General features: G+C 40.8%; 1 protein-coding gene across 2 annotated transcripts in view; it reads right to left on the bottom strand.

Moving 5' to 3' along the window:
* Window positions 1-16,781, bottom strand: part of NOTCH3 (notch receptor 3) — a 798,092-nt gene that overhangs the window by 36,832 nt on the left and 744,479 nt on the right. For both annotated transcript variants that reach the window (XM_044084438.1, XM_044084439.1), the window contains 2 exons: window positions 9,063-9,367; window positions 908-1,055 (listed from right to left, as the gene is read on the bottom strand). In XM_044084438.1, coding sequence (XP_043940373.1) covers window positions 908-1,055; window positions 9,063-9,367 — 453 coding nt within the window. The remainder of the gene's footprint in view (window positions 1-907; window positions 1,056-9,062; window positions 9,368-16,781) is intronic.

Genomic DNA, 16,781 nt, shown 5'->3' with positions numbered 1-16,781 from the left:
TATGATACTGAACTTTTCCAAAGTTAGAAAACACTTAATCTGGAAAAGCCATACCTTAAGAATCATCTATCTGGAAGACATGTGATAATGAATTCATGTGAAAACACTATGAATTTGGTTATGTAGGCCACTCCAAGATGAAAGTCAAAGTTAGGGTGCAGAGGAGAAATGCCTCTTTATCACACAACAGCAATAACTTCACATACTCAAGAAAATACTTAATTTGCTTGGCAATGTTATAGCTGCTTGTACAAGTCTAAAACATGGAAAAATGTCTTAATGAATACTGGATGAATGACGGCACAATCAGAGTAAATGGTTCAGAAATACTACATTTCAGTTCTCAAGGCCTACCTACGTTAAGAAGACTACTTTTATTTTCCTCATAGTCTCAAATGTCTTTGTCTCTGCGGACAACTTTAATCTGAAAATGGGGGGGCTGATAATAAAACAAGAGAATTTGTAATTCTGTTTAAAGATAACATCAATGCCTTACTGATTTTTTAATATTAGGCCATGTGGCTGCTTCAAAATTGGTTAAACGTGAAAATTCTGAAGTCACTGAAACCAAGTCACAGATATTTTTAATTATTTATTTTTTTGTATTGGTATGCCCTGACTCTTTTTGAAGCAAACCATAAAGGCAGTCTGGCCAATATTTCAAACAAGTTGGGGTTTGGTACAGAATAGGCTTTACCAACCTGGTTATGTCAGAAGCCCAAACAAACTTGCACAGTCAAACACATCATTAAAACACATTTTCATGGTAACTTTATCTCAGAAAGTATCAATTAACAACAGCAATGGAGAAGGTTTCACATCACTGCTTTAAACAACATTAAAAAACTTTTTTACTTCACCATTATTAATGAAACTACCACAACATTAACATTAGTTCTACATTTACCTAGTTCATCTACAGCATTGACATCTGCATGGCATGTTATTAGGTCTTCCACCATTCCTTCCACTGCCAGGCGAGCAGCAAGGATAAGGGCTGTTGAACCATCTGCCATCCTAGCATCCAAGTCTGTTGCTCGATTCCGGATTAGAATCTTTATTATTGAAAGAAAAGAGGACAGTTTTTACCTCTATGAAATGCTAGAACTGTTGACTAAACTGCTAAGATGTGTGTTAGCAGATGAGGAACAGGTGAGCAACAAAGGTAATGTAACATATCAATCACTCAAGAAACTTGTGATGTTCTATAAGAAGAAGAACAGCAGGTTTGTAGGTTGGTACAGGACCCTTTTTCTGCCTTTTCCTAGCCATATGGCAATACAAAATAAAACAGTTTACAATTATTCAAATGTACGTAGTAATCACAGTCGTACAACATTCTCAAATTACTTAAAATAGGAAACGTGGAAAATCACATGCTATTCACATAAAAGTATGTCTTGGTGTGCTAACCTGCAGTGTATGTGGTAATATTACAGAAGTTGTCCTAGTGCAAGAAAATAGTGAGTGAATACCCCCTTACATGCTTGAAAGTGGTAAAGCAGGCCGTGTTACTGGTTGATATTATAGGAAACAAACAGATGTAAAAAGGCACTTCCAGCAACTGCATATATTGCACATTTTGCCAAAAAAAACCCACTTACAGCAATAATGGAGTTTGTATAAATAAGCATGAGGAGATGTTGGGGTGCCTCCCACATGAAGGTCAAAGGGGGCTTGCCCCTACAAAAAATCACTGAGGTTTGTTGAAAGCGGCCTTCAGGAATTTAATTTTGTAGCATTGTCACTTGCTGAAAGTTCATTTGGGAACTCAGTATAAATCTGACATTACCATGGACAGATAAGTACATGTGGGGATGAGGGTGGGGGTTGAGCAACAGTCATAAGCAGTATCATTTTAGTGGAAGAAAAAGCAGCTACGTTTTCATAAACAGGATGATGAAGGCATGGAAAGTTAAGGATAAAGTGATAAGTTCAAAAAGCTAAAGATTTCAAAGGAGTTCAAAACTTCATGAGACAAAGCACATGACAATTCGACTATTCCTGGAGAGTCAGTAAGTGAGTGAGCTGACATTAAGTCTTCCTGTGAATCAGGAGTGTTCATCTTAGGTGTGTCAAGCAATCCTTGTCTGCCAAACTCTGTTCCTATAAAAGGCAGGGAACAGCCCAACCCTTTTAAGTCACAAAGTATGTGGCTAAACTGTTTAACAGGAATGAGTGTTCATCATAACATGGTCCATGAAATGTATCAGAACAGGATTCGCTCAGCAACAAAGTCACACATTTAAGGCTGTGACGGTGAAAAACAAAATAAACTGTAAGACAGTGCTGGGTGTGTGTAACTGAAGCAAAATCATTGTTATAGCATAAAGCAATCCACTGTAACACTATCCAAGAAGTACCAGAAGCAATTAAGTTACACAGTGGAACTATGGACCTGATAAAAGCTGGTAGACTGATTAAAACAAGGAAAACACCTCATGCTCCAATATTCCAGTAACTTTAGATACAGTAGTTTGAACAGATGCTCAACCTTGGAGATAAGAAAATACTTTAACTCCAAGGTCTGGCACCCTCAAAGTTAAGTGTTGCAGTCCTTAATGTTACTTACACATTAAAATTTTTGCCACAGTGTTACAGCAAGTCAATGTGCATAAGCAGGACAATTACAGTTGTATAAGAACTTACCATAAAAGTAGATGCACCATAACAGTAGATGTCAAAAATAGGACTACTGCAGTATTATTAAATGATCCTGCCAAGGACAGCTGTATGTCTGGCCAGTATACCAAATCCTGCACCCTTCCGTTACTCCACAAGTCCGATGTATGACCACATCACAATGGAGTAAGAGGTACACAAAGGACATATGACCCCACAGTATCTCATAACTTTCTTACCCTAGGCAAACAGCTAAAGCAGAAGTAGAGGCAACTATATACATATGTACAAGTAAAAAAAGGGGGTGGAAAAAGCAAAAGAATCTACTTTGGCCAAACACAAAGGAAGAGAAAAGAAAGGGGAAGGTGAGAGAGATGTAATACTGCAACAGTGTTCAAACAGACATCTACTGTTATACAGAGTTCTGACACAGTAGTACTACAACTTTCTATGGTCACTGATACAGATGGGGGACTCCCAAACCTGTCTAAGAAGCTGCAGAATAGGAAATGTGCTTTAACTGGAGCCAAAAGCTGTTTAATGTGCAAAGAGTAACAAAAGGAAATAGCCTTGGTTATCTGATTAGAAAGAGTTTGTTTGGAAACAGAAGCAACCAAAATGTTGTCCTAAAAAGAGACAGAAACCTAGTAAGACTTCCTGAAAGACTTGGTTGTGTACAACCAAAACTCAAGCTGCCTATGAAGTTCTGAAAAATGTTGGATCTTTTCCCCTGAACTATGAGAGGAAACAAAAAAGGTAGGCAAGTTAAATGGTCTGATTCAAGGAGAACTCATTGTCTACCTTCCACGCAAAAGATTTATTAATACAGAGGGTAATACTATATGAATGATGGAATAGCAATTAAGGCCTGCAACTCTGAAACTTGCTCAACAGAAATCAAAGTCACCACTACCATATTTTTTCAAAGTACAAAACTTGAGAGAAGCAGAGGGAGAAGGCTAAAATGGGAATAAGTAAACTTCTCCAGAACACAGATCAAAGCCCAAGAAGGATAAATAATATGAAGGATGCCTTTCAGAAATAGTTTTACCTCAAATCAAGATGACAGTGGTTGATCTGAAGGCAAACAAGCAGAAATGGCTTTAGCAGAATAGAATGCTAGCCCAGCAGTGAGTAATGCACATTAATAAGCCAGAATATTAATCATACCCATCTGATATGGGCCCTGACTTTGGCTATGGCACCAAAGTGGAAAATCTTTTCGATTTGAAGACATACAATTTTCTAGTATTTGGTTTTCTAGCCTCTGTTCAAACAGAAAATTGGTGCCTAAAATGGAATTAGAACTGTCAGCCAAAGAGTTGGACTCAAAAGTCTGTACACTAGGATGAACTAATGATCTTTTATTCTCTGAAAATCCATCCATTCTGTGAGGTAACTTGTGATGATTACCTCTGGCCACATGAAATTGAAGGAAGGACCAATGCTGCTTGGGCTAAAAGGCAGTCACCAACAAAAGTTTTGGTTTGTCTTTCCTTTATCTTCAGGACTTTTAAAATCAAATGAAAAAGAGGGAAAGCACAAAGGAACTTCTTTCTCCAAGGAAAGTTCATGGCATTTGTTCTCCATGCCATAGGGCATGGTAGTCTTTACTGTCTGCTGTGTATGGAGGCAAAAATATTTACTTGTGGAATACACCAACTGATGGACAATGCCTATAATTACCTCTCTGTTTAACATCCATTTGTGAGGGTGTGCTCTGGATCTGCTCAAAACATCTGCTACTGTGCATCTCCTTAAAATACACAGAGCCTGAACAGTTTCTGTTGAGTCGTAATTACCCACAGTTATAAAGCTAACCTGCACAGGCGATAAGATCTGGTGCTCCCCTGCTTGTTGATTTACCACATAACTGTGGTTGTGTTTGTAAAGACCAGATGAGGATCACAAATCCAGAGGTAATGCAGAGACTAAAGAGCTAAAATAAATGCCTTAATCTCCTTTATACTGATGTGGTCCCTTCTTTTTTTGTAAGATCATACTCATTGGACTCTCATGTCCCTGGAATAAGCACCCCACACCACATATGAGGCATATTGGCAAGTGAAAGAACCAGAAGAAGCACTCCTAGACTGAGTGAAACCTGGCTGACTTACCATGAAAGCCCCTTCTTGATGAAGGGCAGGAGAGGAATTTACAAGTCTAAACAGACTAAAATAACACTGTATCTTTCTCATATGGAGTATGGTATAAGGAATCATAGGAATCATTAATGCCATGCAGACTAGAGCTCTGAGAATCGCTCTTGCATTTGTCATATACAATGAAAGAAGATTCTGAAAATAATCTATCAGGAAAAGAACCTAGCTTTGCGAAGAAAAACTGTTATTGACAAGGTGTTGATTCTGCAACCCAGGAAAATCCAGTCCTGAGACAGAATTAAGGAAGATTTACTTTTTTAGGTTCAGTGTGAACCCCAACCCGGCCAGATCCAACACAAATCACAAAAGAGTCAGAAGAAGCTCTTGGCTGCAGCCTGAAGGAGAAAATCTAGATAATGAAATATCTGAAAAGCTTAAAATTTGCAGAAAGCAGTGACAGGAGGCAGGCTGGTGATCTGTCTGTAAAGGAAAGCTTTGAACCCCTGGAACTCTGGTGAGACTTTTCCTGAAACCTTCTTCAAATGGCAACTGCACCATGTGTAGCCATCTACCTTTAATAACTATCCAAGCTATATTCAATCCTTTCATGTAGCACTGTATATAGACCATTAACTTGTCAGTAGCTGCTAAGAGGCTAACAGCAGAGCATAACACCTTGTGGCAGTGATCATGGAAGGACATCTGTGCTTTCTAGGGGCGCAATTTAGTTTACATGTTGACATACACAAACATGGCCACCACTCCATCTGAAGCAATCTACCTTTAGTACCTATCCGAGCTACATTCAGCCATTTTGTGCAGTAGTGCAGAAGGACCATTAACCTGTCAATAGCAATTAACAGGCAAACTGCTACAGCAGACCTCCTAAAAATGTATTTATGATATTAAATAACAAAGATGCCACATCCAATGACATAGCAGAGATGCAGAGCCCTGCATATCTAACTTTGTGAAGAAAAACAATCCAGAAACAGTCACAACCTCACAAGCTTATTGTTTATCAGTGTACGAAAAGGATGTGGAACACATTCTTCACTTGTTACACATGTGCCGTCTTCATGAGTGGAACTGCAGAAGGTTACTTTCAGAACCCAATATTGGAATTACAGACCTGGTAATTATTCACTGATGTGTAGATTACGGGAGGTAGTAGTTCACAGGAATATGACGGAAAGAAATAATTCTAGACAACTGATCACAGGAAACGTAAGATGCCTAGCCTTATAAATCTATAAGTAGCCATGCTTAAAAGTTCTTGTCATTCTTGTCATCCTTTACAAGCACTTAATAGTGTTTACTTCTCATAATCCTTGTGAAAATGTGTCTACCCATCTAAATGCCAAGACCAGCCATAAAGGCAAGCAAAGTATTTTGCTTGATCTGTAGTAATAACTTACTTCACAGGCTGGCAATACATTGAGTTAAGAGCCTATCACTCCAGTGATTCTTGTTTGTACACATTTAGGTCCCTAGTACAGGTATTTGTACAGCCACTGGTTTTGTGAAAAAATAGGGGAAGTCATACAGGACTGTGTCTTTGTTTTAGTTTTCGAACCATGAAAGGCCACCTCAAAGTATAAGGAGAGCTGTATTAATTTACAAGAATAGATGAAGGATTTAAGGCCTTTAATTTTCTTTCTTAAAAGTTGTTGGTTCCTTTCCACATGACCAATATATTTGGATTTGTACATACAAAAGGGAGCACTACTGTACTTAACAATGGGTCTGATAAGGAAAGAGTACAGTGATAGGATGACTTCTTTGAATCTTCTAGATATTCCTTTGGAATACATCTGGGTGAGACTGAAGGATTTCATGACTATGGTGGAAACATGATCAGACAGCTGTCCACATAAGCACCCAGGTGACTTATAACCCTGTCTGTCTAAAGAGAAGTAAAAATTACAACATAAGAGGTGACAGCAACTTTTTGATAAATTCTACTATGCTGAACTTTTTCTTTTTTTTTTTTTTTTGTATTTAGCTTGAGACCATTTTCAGTACACATGGGTATGTCTGTATTCCAGCTCTTGTTGGACCAGCTTAGTATTGGTAAATTAGCAGATAACTGTGCCCAGATTGCAGTCATTAGCAAACTTGGACAACCACACTTCTAAGATATTGGCTTAGAGGCCCGTAAAATAAATGCCAAATAAGACAGGTCCTAGAACCAATCCCTGCGATTCCACGCTAGTTACAATTTTAAGTGCAGATGAGTCTATATTAGTTAGTTGAAATATATTTTCAGCGAACACCTCTTCAACGACACCTAATCAGCGAAAATCACTGCCGAGATTCGCAAAATTTTCCCAGGGCAATGAAGTAGTTGGCCAACTACACAACTTTGCCCTCTTCCCCACTGTAGTGTGCAATCTCAGAGTTGGTATATATAGTTAGGGGGTGTGTGGGAAGCACAGCACCCCACCTTGGGGGGGTGTAGGGGGCAAAGCATCCCATTTGGGTGGGTTTGATTTTGTGCATTGTGGGTTCTGTTGTGTTGCGGGGCAATTGTTTCATTGCCCTTGGAAAATTCTGCGAATTGCAGAAGTGATTTTTGCTGCTTAGGTGTTGATGAAGTGTTTGCTGAAAACATCTTTCGGCAAACTAATACAGACCTATGCAGGCAGGGTACCAGCAACTTTCACAATCTGTTGAACAATCTGCAATCCAATTGACATGCAGGATTTTAAATGACATTTGTCTAATTTTTCAATATCTTCAGTACTGGGGGGATAGTGTGAAAAGCCTTAGCCAGGTTGCCATAAGCAACACGCTGTCCACAGTTTCTGTAATCTTTTCAAAGAGGCTTACTAGGTTCACGTAACAGGAACAACCATTCACAAAACCAAAATGACTGGAGGTGTAATTCATTTAAGTTGCCTGTGTCTTCATAAATGTGTTTTGCAATAAAATATTCTGTGCCACTGCATATACAACCAATGAACCTATAATTACTTGGGTCTATAGAAAGGCCACCACTGTGCAGAATCATACTGGCTGTTCTCTAGGCATCAAGCACAAACCATGTTGATAGGCAGAAGTTGAGTATTTTACGCAGAGGCTTGGATACTGCATACTTGGTTATGATGGGAATGCAGCCTGATTACTTTTATACACTTGTGGGGATTTTAAAACTTGCTCCAAGGTGACTTCAGGAGAAACTAAACTTTCATAAATAGTGCTGGCACCAATGTGGGTAGGTGATACTAAATTTGTCTTCTTATACACTGCTCATGTCCTTGGGACTGGAATGCTAGACATTATTATGGATGGACTCAGTGCATTGTTGGGACATTATTCCTTTATTTCCTGACATAACTTAAGAAAACAATATCATTTCTTTAGGTATCTATAGCGACCTTAAGTCTGTACTCTGTTTTACATCTTCTAATAGTGATCTTAAGTTCCATGCTGGCAGATCAAGTACATTAGAGCCTCTAGTAGGTACTTTTATAATTGTTCCAGTGTAGTGGTATTAATGTCTAAGAAATGCAGTGAACATCCATTTTAAAGGTGCAAGTGTGCCAATCAATGGCTAATTAAATGATGTCCCCTAGCAACAAGGTATTTGGTTTGCTATTTAATTCCTCAGTAGTGTTAAGGTAATTTCCATGAACTTTGGGGGACACTGACAGGGATCTGTAGCCAACATTAACAGCTGGATTATGGTGCAACTCTGCGCTTGTACTTTTTAAAAGATATATGCACACATGCACACAAGAAGGATGCTTTTCTTGGTAGAAAATCATTTGAGCAAGGGACAAACCTGCTGTGCTTCTGACATCGGAGGCCCTTACTGTCAATGCACAGTTTTATGTGAAGTCACGTTAAGTCTCTGTAGGAGATTTTGCAGGTATCTTCTGTTTAAGCATAAATGACTGAAAAATAGTAAAAAAAACATTTCCTTCAAAGAAAGCTCTTTCACTATGAAATTACTGCAAAGTGCAACATATGCTAGTGTTTCTGTATGAAGTGACAATTTTGGAAATGCTTAGATGCAAATGACATTTAGTGCACACGTAATGCACAGGATTAAGACTATGAGCTGCTAACAAGCCTCACACTGTAGTCCAGGATTATGGCTACTTTGTGACTTTGATCAAGTCACATAAACAGTTCCCCTAGGTTGCTTTTGAAAAGAGCCTTATATGTAAGTGGATTATCTGGTTAACAAATGAATGGGTGTGCTGGGTATAACATGAATAATGGAGGTTTCAACAAAGCTGGAAAGCAAAATTTTTGCATTCTGTGTCAAGTGTAGGACCGCGTTTTTTTTAAGGATCTGTCCACAAGGTTTATAGCACTCTATTTCCTTACCTGGAAGACACCTTGTGCATCAGCTGCTACAGCAGCATGCAGGGGAGTGCGTCCTGTATTGTCCTGAGCATTTGCATCAGCACCAGCATCCAGAAGTCGTTTGGCAGCATCTGCTCTTGCATATCTAGCTGCCAGGTGCAAAGCAGTCTCCCCTGTTCGATCGGTTTGGGCCCCAAGGTTTGCTCCCTGGTATATCAAGTCTGAGATAATGTTGGCTGAAGCATCTTCTGGCTCTTCTTCCTCAGCAACATCTGTCTCCAATCCCACACCACAGAAAGATGCCAACATTAGAGGGGTGAAGCCATCTGAAAGAGAACCATACAAAATAATCAGTAAAACAATGCACTACCTTGGCTAGCTCAAATGACAGGGTGACCTACATATTTGGAGATTTTAAACAGAAAAAAAAGATGGAGTAGCATAATTATACTCAGGGCAGCATATCACAAATACTGTTTATTAGGGGCAAGAGATAGCAAGAATTTCCAGCAATGTAATACAGCATGCCAAAACTTTCCAGAGTAGGAACCTGAAGACTCACAAGACCCCAGATGCTGCAAAGATTTTCAATACTTTTTTTTCCAAAACACTCACTTACTACATCTTTATACTACTTATGTGGCTATATAAAGATATAGTCCAGTCATCCAACAATTCCAAAATTAACAGAAAAAAAAAAAAAAGAGTACAGAGAGACTGGTACACCACCATTGTATTTACTGCACAACTTTGATCCAAAACAGTGACTTCCTCCATAACTCAAATGTACACCATCTTTCAAGACTGCATTCATTTGATTCACCTCATCAGTTTGTGGCACAAATTTGTGGAATGAGAAACCATAAACATATTTATAAAAATTTAAATACAAAAGCGCAAATGTGCACACACATGCACAAACACAAGCACACACACGCACACACCATTCCCTTATTTCTACTTGTTAACCTCCCATATCTAGCCTGCATCAAATGATCACCCACATACCTAGCAGGCATGTCCACTTGAAGCTTTAAATAGGCAACTCTTTCCTGCTTCATAACCTTATTTTAATACAACCAATTTGGGTGATCAACGCTACTTCATTAAATTTTGATCCATACAAATCAATCCATAAGAGCTACTGACTGCTGTGTATACTGGGATTTGCTTTATTCACACTCTCTTTAAATTTCTTCATTGTACGTATACCATGGCAGCCACCTAAATGCTAATTTATCCTGAGATTTTCTTGACTCTACTTTCTTTTCCACATCATTTATAACATCCACTACCTCAGCAACTGTCTCAGTTTTAGGCCTCTACTTTCCAGTCACTGCTTATTTTAGCAAATGTCATTATCAAATTGACGAGTGACAGTCTGTGTTACATCTATTTTCCATAGCTTAGAACTGTTAGCGACTAGGTAATTATCACTGCCTTTCCATGAAATCTGTAGTAGTAGCCCTTGCAACGTCTGTTTATCCACATTAAGCATCTGGCAGAGCTCATTTCCCATAACCCCGTGTCTCAACTCTAACATGCTGCATCTGACAAAGGTGCACATTTTTTACAATCTCACTGGAATACATAAAAACATGTGAAAACACTTCCAAGCAAACATTCTAAACTTCGTGGATTTACTGGTATATCCTGATAAAATGACATCTGGCCTAGTGGTTAAGGAGGTGGTTTTACGTGTGTAGTTAACATAAATGTCCCTGATGTCCAATATCTAATTCTTATTCTGTGCCCTTGATCTAAACCTGTTTCACCCTGATCAATTCTTTACCTTAACACTTTAGTCACACCTTTGACCACTGACTGGTCATCACTGGCCTCTGTCAATAATGCCAGCATGGCAGGTGGCATCTTCTACATAAAAGCATTCAGATCTACAAATCCTGAGGTACTCAAAATCACTTCAAATTCCAAAATCAGGGAGCTATTTGAGGCAAACATCTAGCTAATTTGATTCAAGTGCAGTATGCATCGCTGTATCTCAGTTGTTCCCAGTATAATACTCTAGTCTTTCATGAGTGTTAAACCCTCTTTATCCAGAAGACTGACAGTATGATAACTGACAGGCAAAAGTAAACTTGTCTATAATGGTTTTACTCAGTAAATGTTTGTAACTCTGTAACCATTTTAAGCTCGTAATGAGCTGCTTCACCACAAACGGAAATCTGTTTCTCCTCCGGCAAAAAAAAAAAAGGGGGGAAAGAAAAGAACTCTCAAACTCTTCCTTGTTATTTCACATTAAACCAGTCAAGTGTTTCCCTTTAGCCTCTTAGGTCTGTTATGTTGTGCAAATGAAACAAATATCAGGGTACCCTTTCTAAACCGTTTGGTTGCATGAAAATAAAAGTTACATACTTACCATAACGATAGATCCATGTTGTCTGCTCTATCTGGTTCAATCCGTGGAATATCGGATCCAATGCTGGCCAATTCCTCTAGATTTCAACTCACTGGGCTCCGCCTTCCCTACCCATAATTTCATGCTCTCCAACAGACACCTCAGATCAAGACTGCCCCATCTTAATATAGCTGTAAAACACATTTCTCACATCAAGGAAGAGGATAAAGGAATCCAAAAACAAAGAAAAATCTAACCTCCCCCACTTGATCATCTTAGACAAGGAAACTCTCAAAAAGGTGGGGCGTATGGAGGTTGAATCAAACGGAGGCAGACAATACGGATATAGCATTACGGTAAGTACATAATGTTCGTATCTGATGTCTTCTCCGGCTGACTCATAAAATTCCCTGGAAGGAACTATGGTAGGATATTCTGCAACACAGTAGAGCCAAAGGAAGCCCTGGACCTAGACTGAATGTCCAGATTGTAATAAGAAACAATGGTGAGATGGCCCACCCAAGTAGTTGCTGCACAGTCCTTGTCCAATGAAGTTATGGAAAATCATGCAAGTCTTGCCTTTCAAGGTATAAGCAAAGGAAATACAGCCTGACAGCGACCTTTTGACACAGGACTGCCCAATCTGGACTTTGACAAAGAAACAAACAGCTGGCTGGATTTTCTAAAGGTTTTTGTCCTGTCCAGGTAAAACCTCAATTGTCTATGCACATCCAAGCAATGTAGCAAGTATTTACCCTTGTTTGAAAAAGTATTGTTCAAAAAATTAGGGAAAAACACAAGGAAGGTGAATAGATGTATTCAAATTACTCTTGGAGGGTACTTTGGGCAGAAAAATTAGTTGTGTAAAAACTTACCATAATTGATGTCCTTCTATTCTCTGTTGCAGTGTTTACATGAGGGAGAATAGAAAAGCTCATGCAGAAAGGGAGGTGAAAGTGGCAGAGGAAATTTCCAGGAAACCATGCAGAATGGCCCTGGAAAACCCTGCCCTGAATCTGGAGATAGAATCTAGTTTGCAATGTTTGGTGATGGTGTGGGCATATGTTCAAGCAGCTGCTTCTAGAATAGAGTTAGTAAACAACCCTTTGCGGGTGGCCTCTGAGGAAGACACTGCCCTAGTAGAATGAGCATTGACTATGCCAGGAAGGGCTTTACCGTGGTGGCTATAGCAGAAGGAAATTAATCCAGAAATGCAGCTAGAGATGGTCTGTTAGGATATAGGCAATCCTAGAGCCCTGGGGTGCAATAACACAAATAGTTAATCTGATTTCCTAAAGGGTTTAGTCTTGTGCAGACAGAACCTAAGTTGCCTGTGTACATCAAGTGTGTGTAGGATCCTCTCACTAGTGTTCTGGGGAGAGGGGGAAAAGGTAGGTAGGTGAATAGCCTGGTTTAAGGACAATTCATTAACTACCTTTGGCATGAAGGAAATGTGAAAGCTCAAGAAGGGGGGAGGAGAAGCCATTAGGGCCATTAGTTCCAAAACCCACCTGGCAGAGGTAATAGCCACTAGGAGAATAGTTTTCCAGGTGCAGTGCTTGAGGAGGCCAACTCGAAATGTGCTTGAGTCAGTTTCTCTAACACAAAGTTAAGATCAAAGAGGGGATGCTACAGGTCTTCTGGGAGGTATAATGTGGAGGACGCCTTTTAGAAATTCTTTGGCCACAAATCTGGAAGCTAGAGGAGGAGAAAGATGCAGACATGCAGAGATTGCTGACAAATGTGCTTTTACAGAGGAATAAGTTAAGCCCGCATTAAGTAATTCACACAGATGTGAAAGAACCATAGGGTGATTCACCATAAGCAGCTCCAGGTTTCTAGCAAGACAACAAAGGGAAAATCTCTTCCATTTGGAAAGGTAAGATTTTCTTGTATTGAGTTTATTGGCCTCTTGCAGGACTTGCAAGCACGTCCTCAGAATAAAGGTGTCTGAAAGGAATCAGGGCTCTATCACCCACAGGCTCAGTTGAAGAATTTCCATGTTTGTGTGGATAAGGGAGCCCTTGTTCTATGTGAGTAAGCCCACTCTGTGAGGTAACTTGTGATGACTGCCCTTGGCTAGATGTAGAAGAAGGGGGAACCAGAGCTGTCTTGGCCAGTAGGGAGTCACCAGCAAGATTTTTGGTTTGCCCTGCTGAATTTTCAGCAGGACTTTCAGGATGAGTGGTAGGGCAGGGTATGTATAAAGAAACTTCCCCTTCCAAGAGATTGACAAGATGTCCACTTTCCACTCCTGAGGATGTGGTTCTCAAAATTTGGGAAGTTGTTTGTTCAGAGGGGAGGCAAACAAGTCAATTTGTGGAGTACCCCACTGGTGGACAATGTCCAGGAACATATCTCTATGATGCATCCATTAGTAGGCCTGTTGTGTTCTGGATATGCTCAGTTTGTCTGCCACAGAGTTCTGATTGGAAGGTATGTATACTGGCTGAAAAGATATTTCCAGTAGGCTGGTCTGACGAGGAGGTAGGATCTTGTTCACCCCTGCTTGTTTAGATACCACAGAACAGTCATATTATCTGTGTAGATATGCAAACTTCCACGCCTCAGGAGGGGCTGGAAGGACTGTAAGGCAAGGATCGGTGTCTTCATCTCCTTTACATTTATGTGGTCTTTCCTCTGAGCGGGTGTCTGTTGACCTTGAACGGTGTGTGGACCCAGAGCTGCTCCCCAACCTGTATCCGAAGATTCTGTGTATATGTCCTGAGTGGGGGGCAATGGGTGAATGGGAAGTCCTGGGTTTATGGACAATTGTTGTATCCACCACTGGAGTTCCTCCTTGAGGTAGGGTAGGAAGTGGTATTGGAAATTCTAGTGGATGGGCATGCTGAGACCACAATAATTTCAGGAACCATTTGAATTTCCTCATGTGGAGCCTTGCCATGGGTAGCATAAGGATGGTAGAGGAAATCAGTCCTAAGATTTGTAGAAACTGTCTTGCAGACAAGAGTTTGAGGGGGGAAATCCCTGAGAAAACTAGGGAGATCTCCTCATCCTTCTTGGGGGAGGGACACCATCATTTTGTTGGCTTGGAATCTGCACCCCAGAAAAACATGGTCTTGGGATGGGGTGAGAATAGATTTTTTTTAAGTTGACGGTGAATTCCAGGTGATGCAAAATGGCTATGGCTGAGTGGAGGTTGTTTTTCAGTTCCTCTGGGGAGTTGGCTTGGAACAGAAGGTCATCTAGGTAGGGGAAGATTTGAATGCCTTGGAGTCTGCAGAAGGCGACCACTGGTGCTAGGCATTTTGTTAAGCCTCTTGGGGCAGTGGAAAGTCCAAAAGGCAAGGTAGAGAATTGAAAATGCCAACAGCCCACAGAAAAATGTAGGGATTTCCTGTATTTGGGATGAATGGGGATATGGAGATAAGCATCCTTGATGTCTATGGATGCTAAGAAGGCCTGAGGAAAGATAAGGGGGAAGAGGGTCTGAAGAGTTAGCATTTTGAAGGAGGGCACATTCAGAAAGTTGTTGAGATAAGACAGGAGAAGTTCTAGGATGGGTCTCCATGGGCTTTCCTTTCTAGCAACCAAGAACATGTGTGAATAAAAGCCTTTTCCTTTCTGGATAGGGGACACAGGTTGGATTGTGCCCTGTATCGAGCAGGTTTTGCAGTAATAGGGGAAAAGACATTTCTGTTCTTTTGGGGGTTGAGGGATACCCTTGACAGGAGAGGTTGGGTGTCAGTCCATAAAGTATCCATTTTTTATGATGCTGAGGACCCAAGAGTCTTGAGTGATGGATTCACAGGCAGGAAGGGAGAGGGTAAAGCACAGGAAGAGGGGATGGGAGCAAGGACCTTTTAAGGAGTCAGGAGGAAGAGCCTGTTCTATCATGAAAGGGCTGCTTAGACAACTGGGGAGTGGAGGAAGAAGAGGAAAACTGATGAGTTATCTTAGTTCCCTTGGACGGTTTGGATTGGGGATCCCAGGATTGCCTACATAGAAAGATCTGTTTTCCAGGGTAGTTCCTGGAAAATTTAGATACTGAAGAGACCAAAATATGTTTAAGGTGTTTTAGCTCTTTGCTCTTTTCTGTAAGGACTTTAACATTTTGGCAGATGGTTTGCCAAATAAAGTGGTGTTGTCCAGAGGAGTATCCATAAGCTTGCTTTGATGTCCTCAGGGAATGGTTGAAGCCTCAATCAGGTGAACCTTCTTAATGCAGAGGAAGAAGCTGCAGTTCGTGAAGTGGCCTCTACTACATCATAGCTGCATTTGATCGAATGTCTGGCCACCTGTAAGAATGCACCAATAAGAGAGGATGCCAACGCTTTATTCTCTGAGTCTGGCATGTCGGACATTATCTTAGACAGTTGTGACTTAAGTTCCATAGTACTTAGTCATATAGGTCTGGTAATTCAGGGCTCTGAAAGCTAAAGTAGCTGAAGTATAAATTTTCTTAACCAGCCTCTCCAATTGTCTACTATCCTTGTCTGAGGGGAGGAGGGAAGTAGAAGGAAGTGACCTGGAAGCCTTAGCAGAGGCTACTGAAATCACGGAGGGGTCTGCCACAGGGATCATGACAAGGAAACTGCAATCCTGAGGTACTTTGTAATACCTGTCTGGCTTTTTAGGGGCCAGAGGTTGAGAGTCAGTGTGTAAGGATGTAGAGGCAAAGCATCCAACAAGGCTAGGATAACTGGAAGAATGGCAGAAGGATTAGGGGTCTGGACCTGAAGAAGATCATAGTATCACTTTTGGACCTCAGACATTTGTGAACTGTCCCATTTAAAAATGATTTCTTATCTCTGGGATGGTTTCACCAAAGGAACTCTCCATAGGGGATTCTATCCCATTTGAATCTTCCTCTGTGGAAGCGTAGGCCAATGAGGAAGGGATTTGGAATGATTAAGCTAATGAATCACTGTCCTCATCAGAGGAAGAGTCTTCCTCTGAAGTGGCTTGTGCTCTGGCCCTTTTTAGAGGGGAAGAAGGCCAGGTGAGAGGGGAAGCTGGCTGGCCTGAGGAAGGCCTCAGAGCCATGAAGGCCATGAAGAGGACTTGAGGAAAATTTTGTCACTCCTTCTGAGGGTCTAGAGGGGGAGAGGAATGTTTAGTTTTCTGTTTTTTCTTTGCAGGAGGTATCCATCCAATGCAAAGGAGGGCCAGACATAGGCCTACATTTGACCAGATCTGACTCAACATCCTCTCTCACCACAATCTGGGTGATTCCTCTTGGGTCTTCAGACACGATGAGCCGGGACATTGGGAGCCAATGTCTGTGAGGCCTCTCTGGATGTGGGTTCCAAGGTGGCCTGTAAAACAGGCTTGGCCTGTATATCCGGATCCGCAATGAAGCATGTCTCCATGCTCTCATGTGCTTCGGGAGAGACGTCTGTTGGGGAGAGGCGCAGCTT

This window comes from Protopterus annectens, chromosome 9.part0 (assembly GCF_019279795.1).
Source record: "Protopterus annectens isolate FY-2018-M chromosome 9.part0, PAN1.0, whole genome shotgun sequence".
Lineage (NCBI taxonomy): Eukaryota > Metazoa > Chordata > Ceratodontiformes > Protopteridae > Protopterus > Protopterus annectens.
Note: the sequence above shows the minus strand (reverse complement) of the source record. Positions and strands in the feature narration are given on the sequence as shown.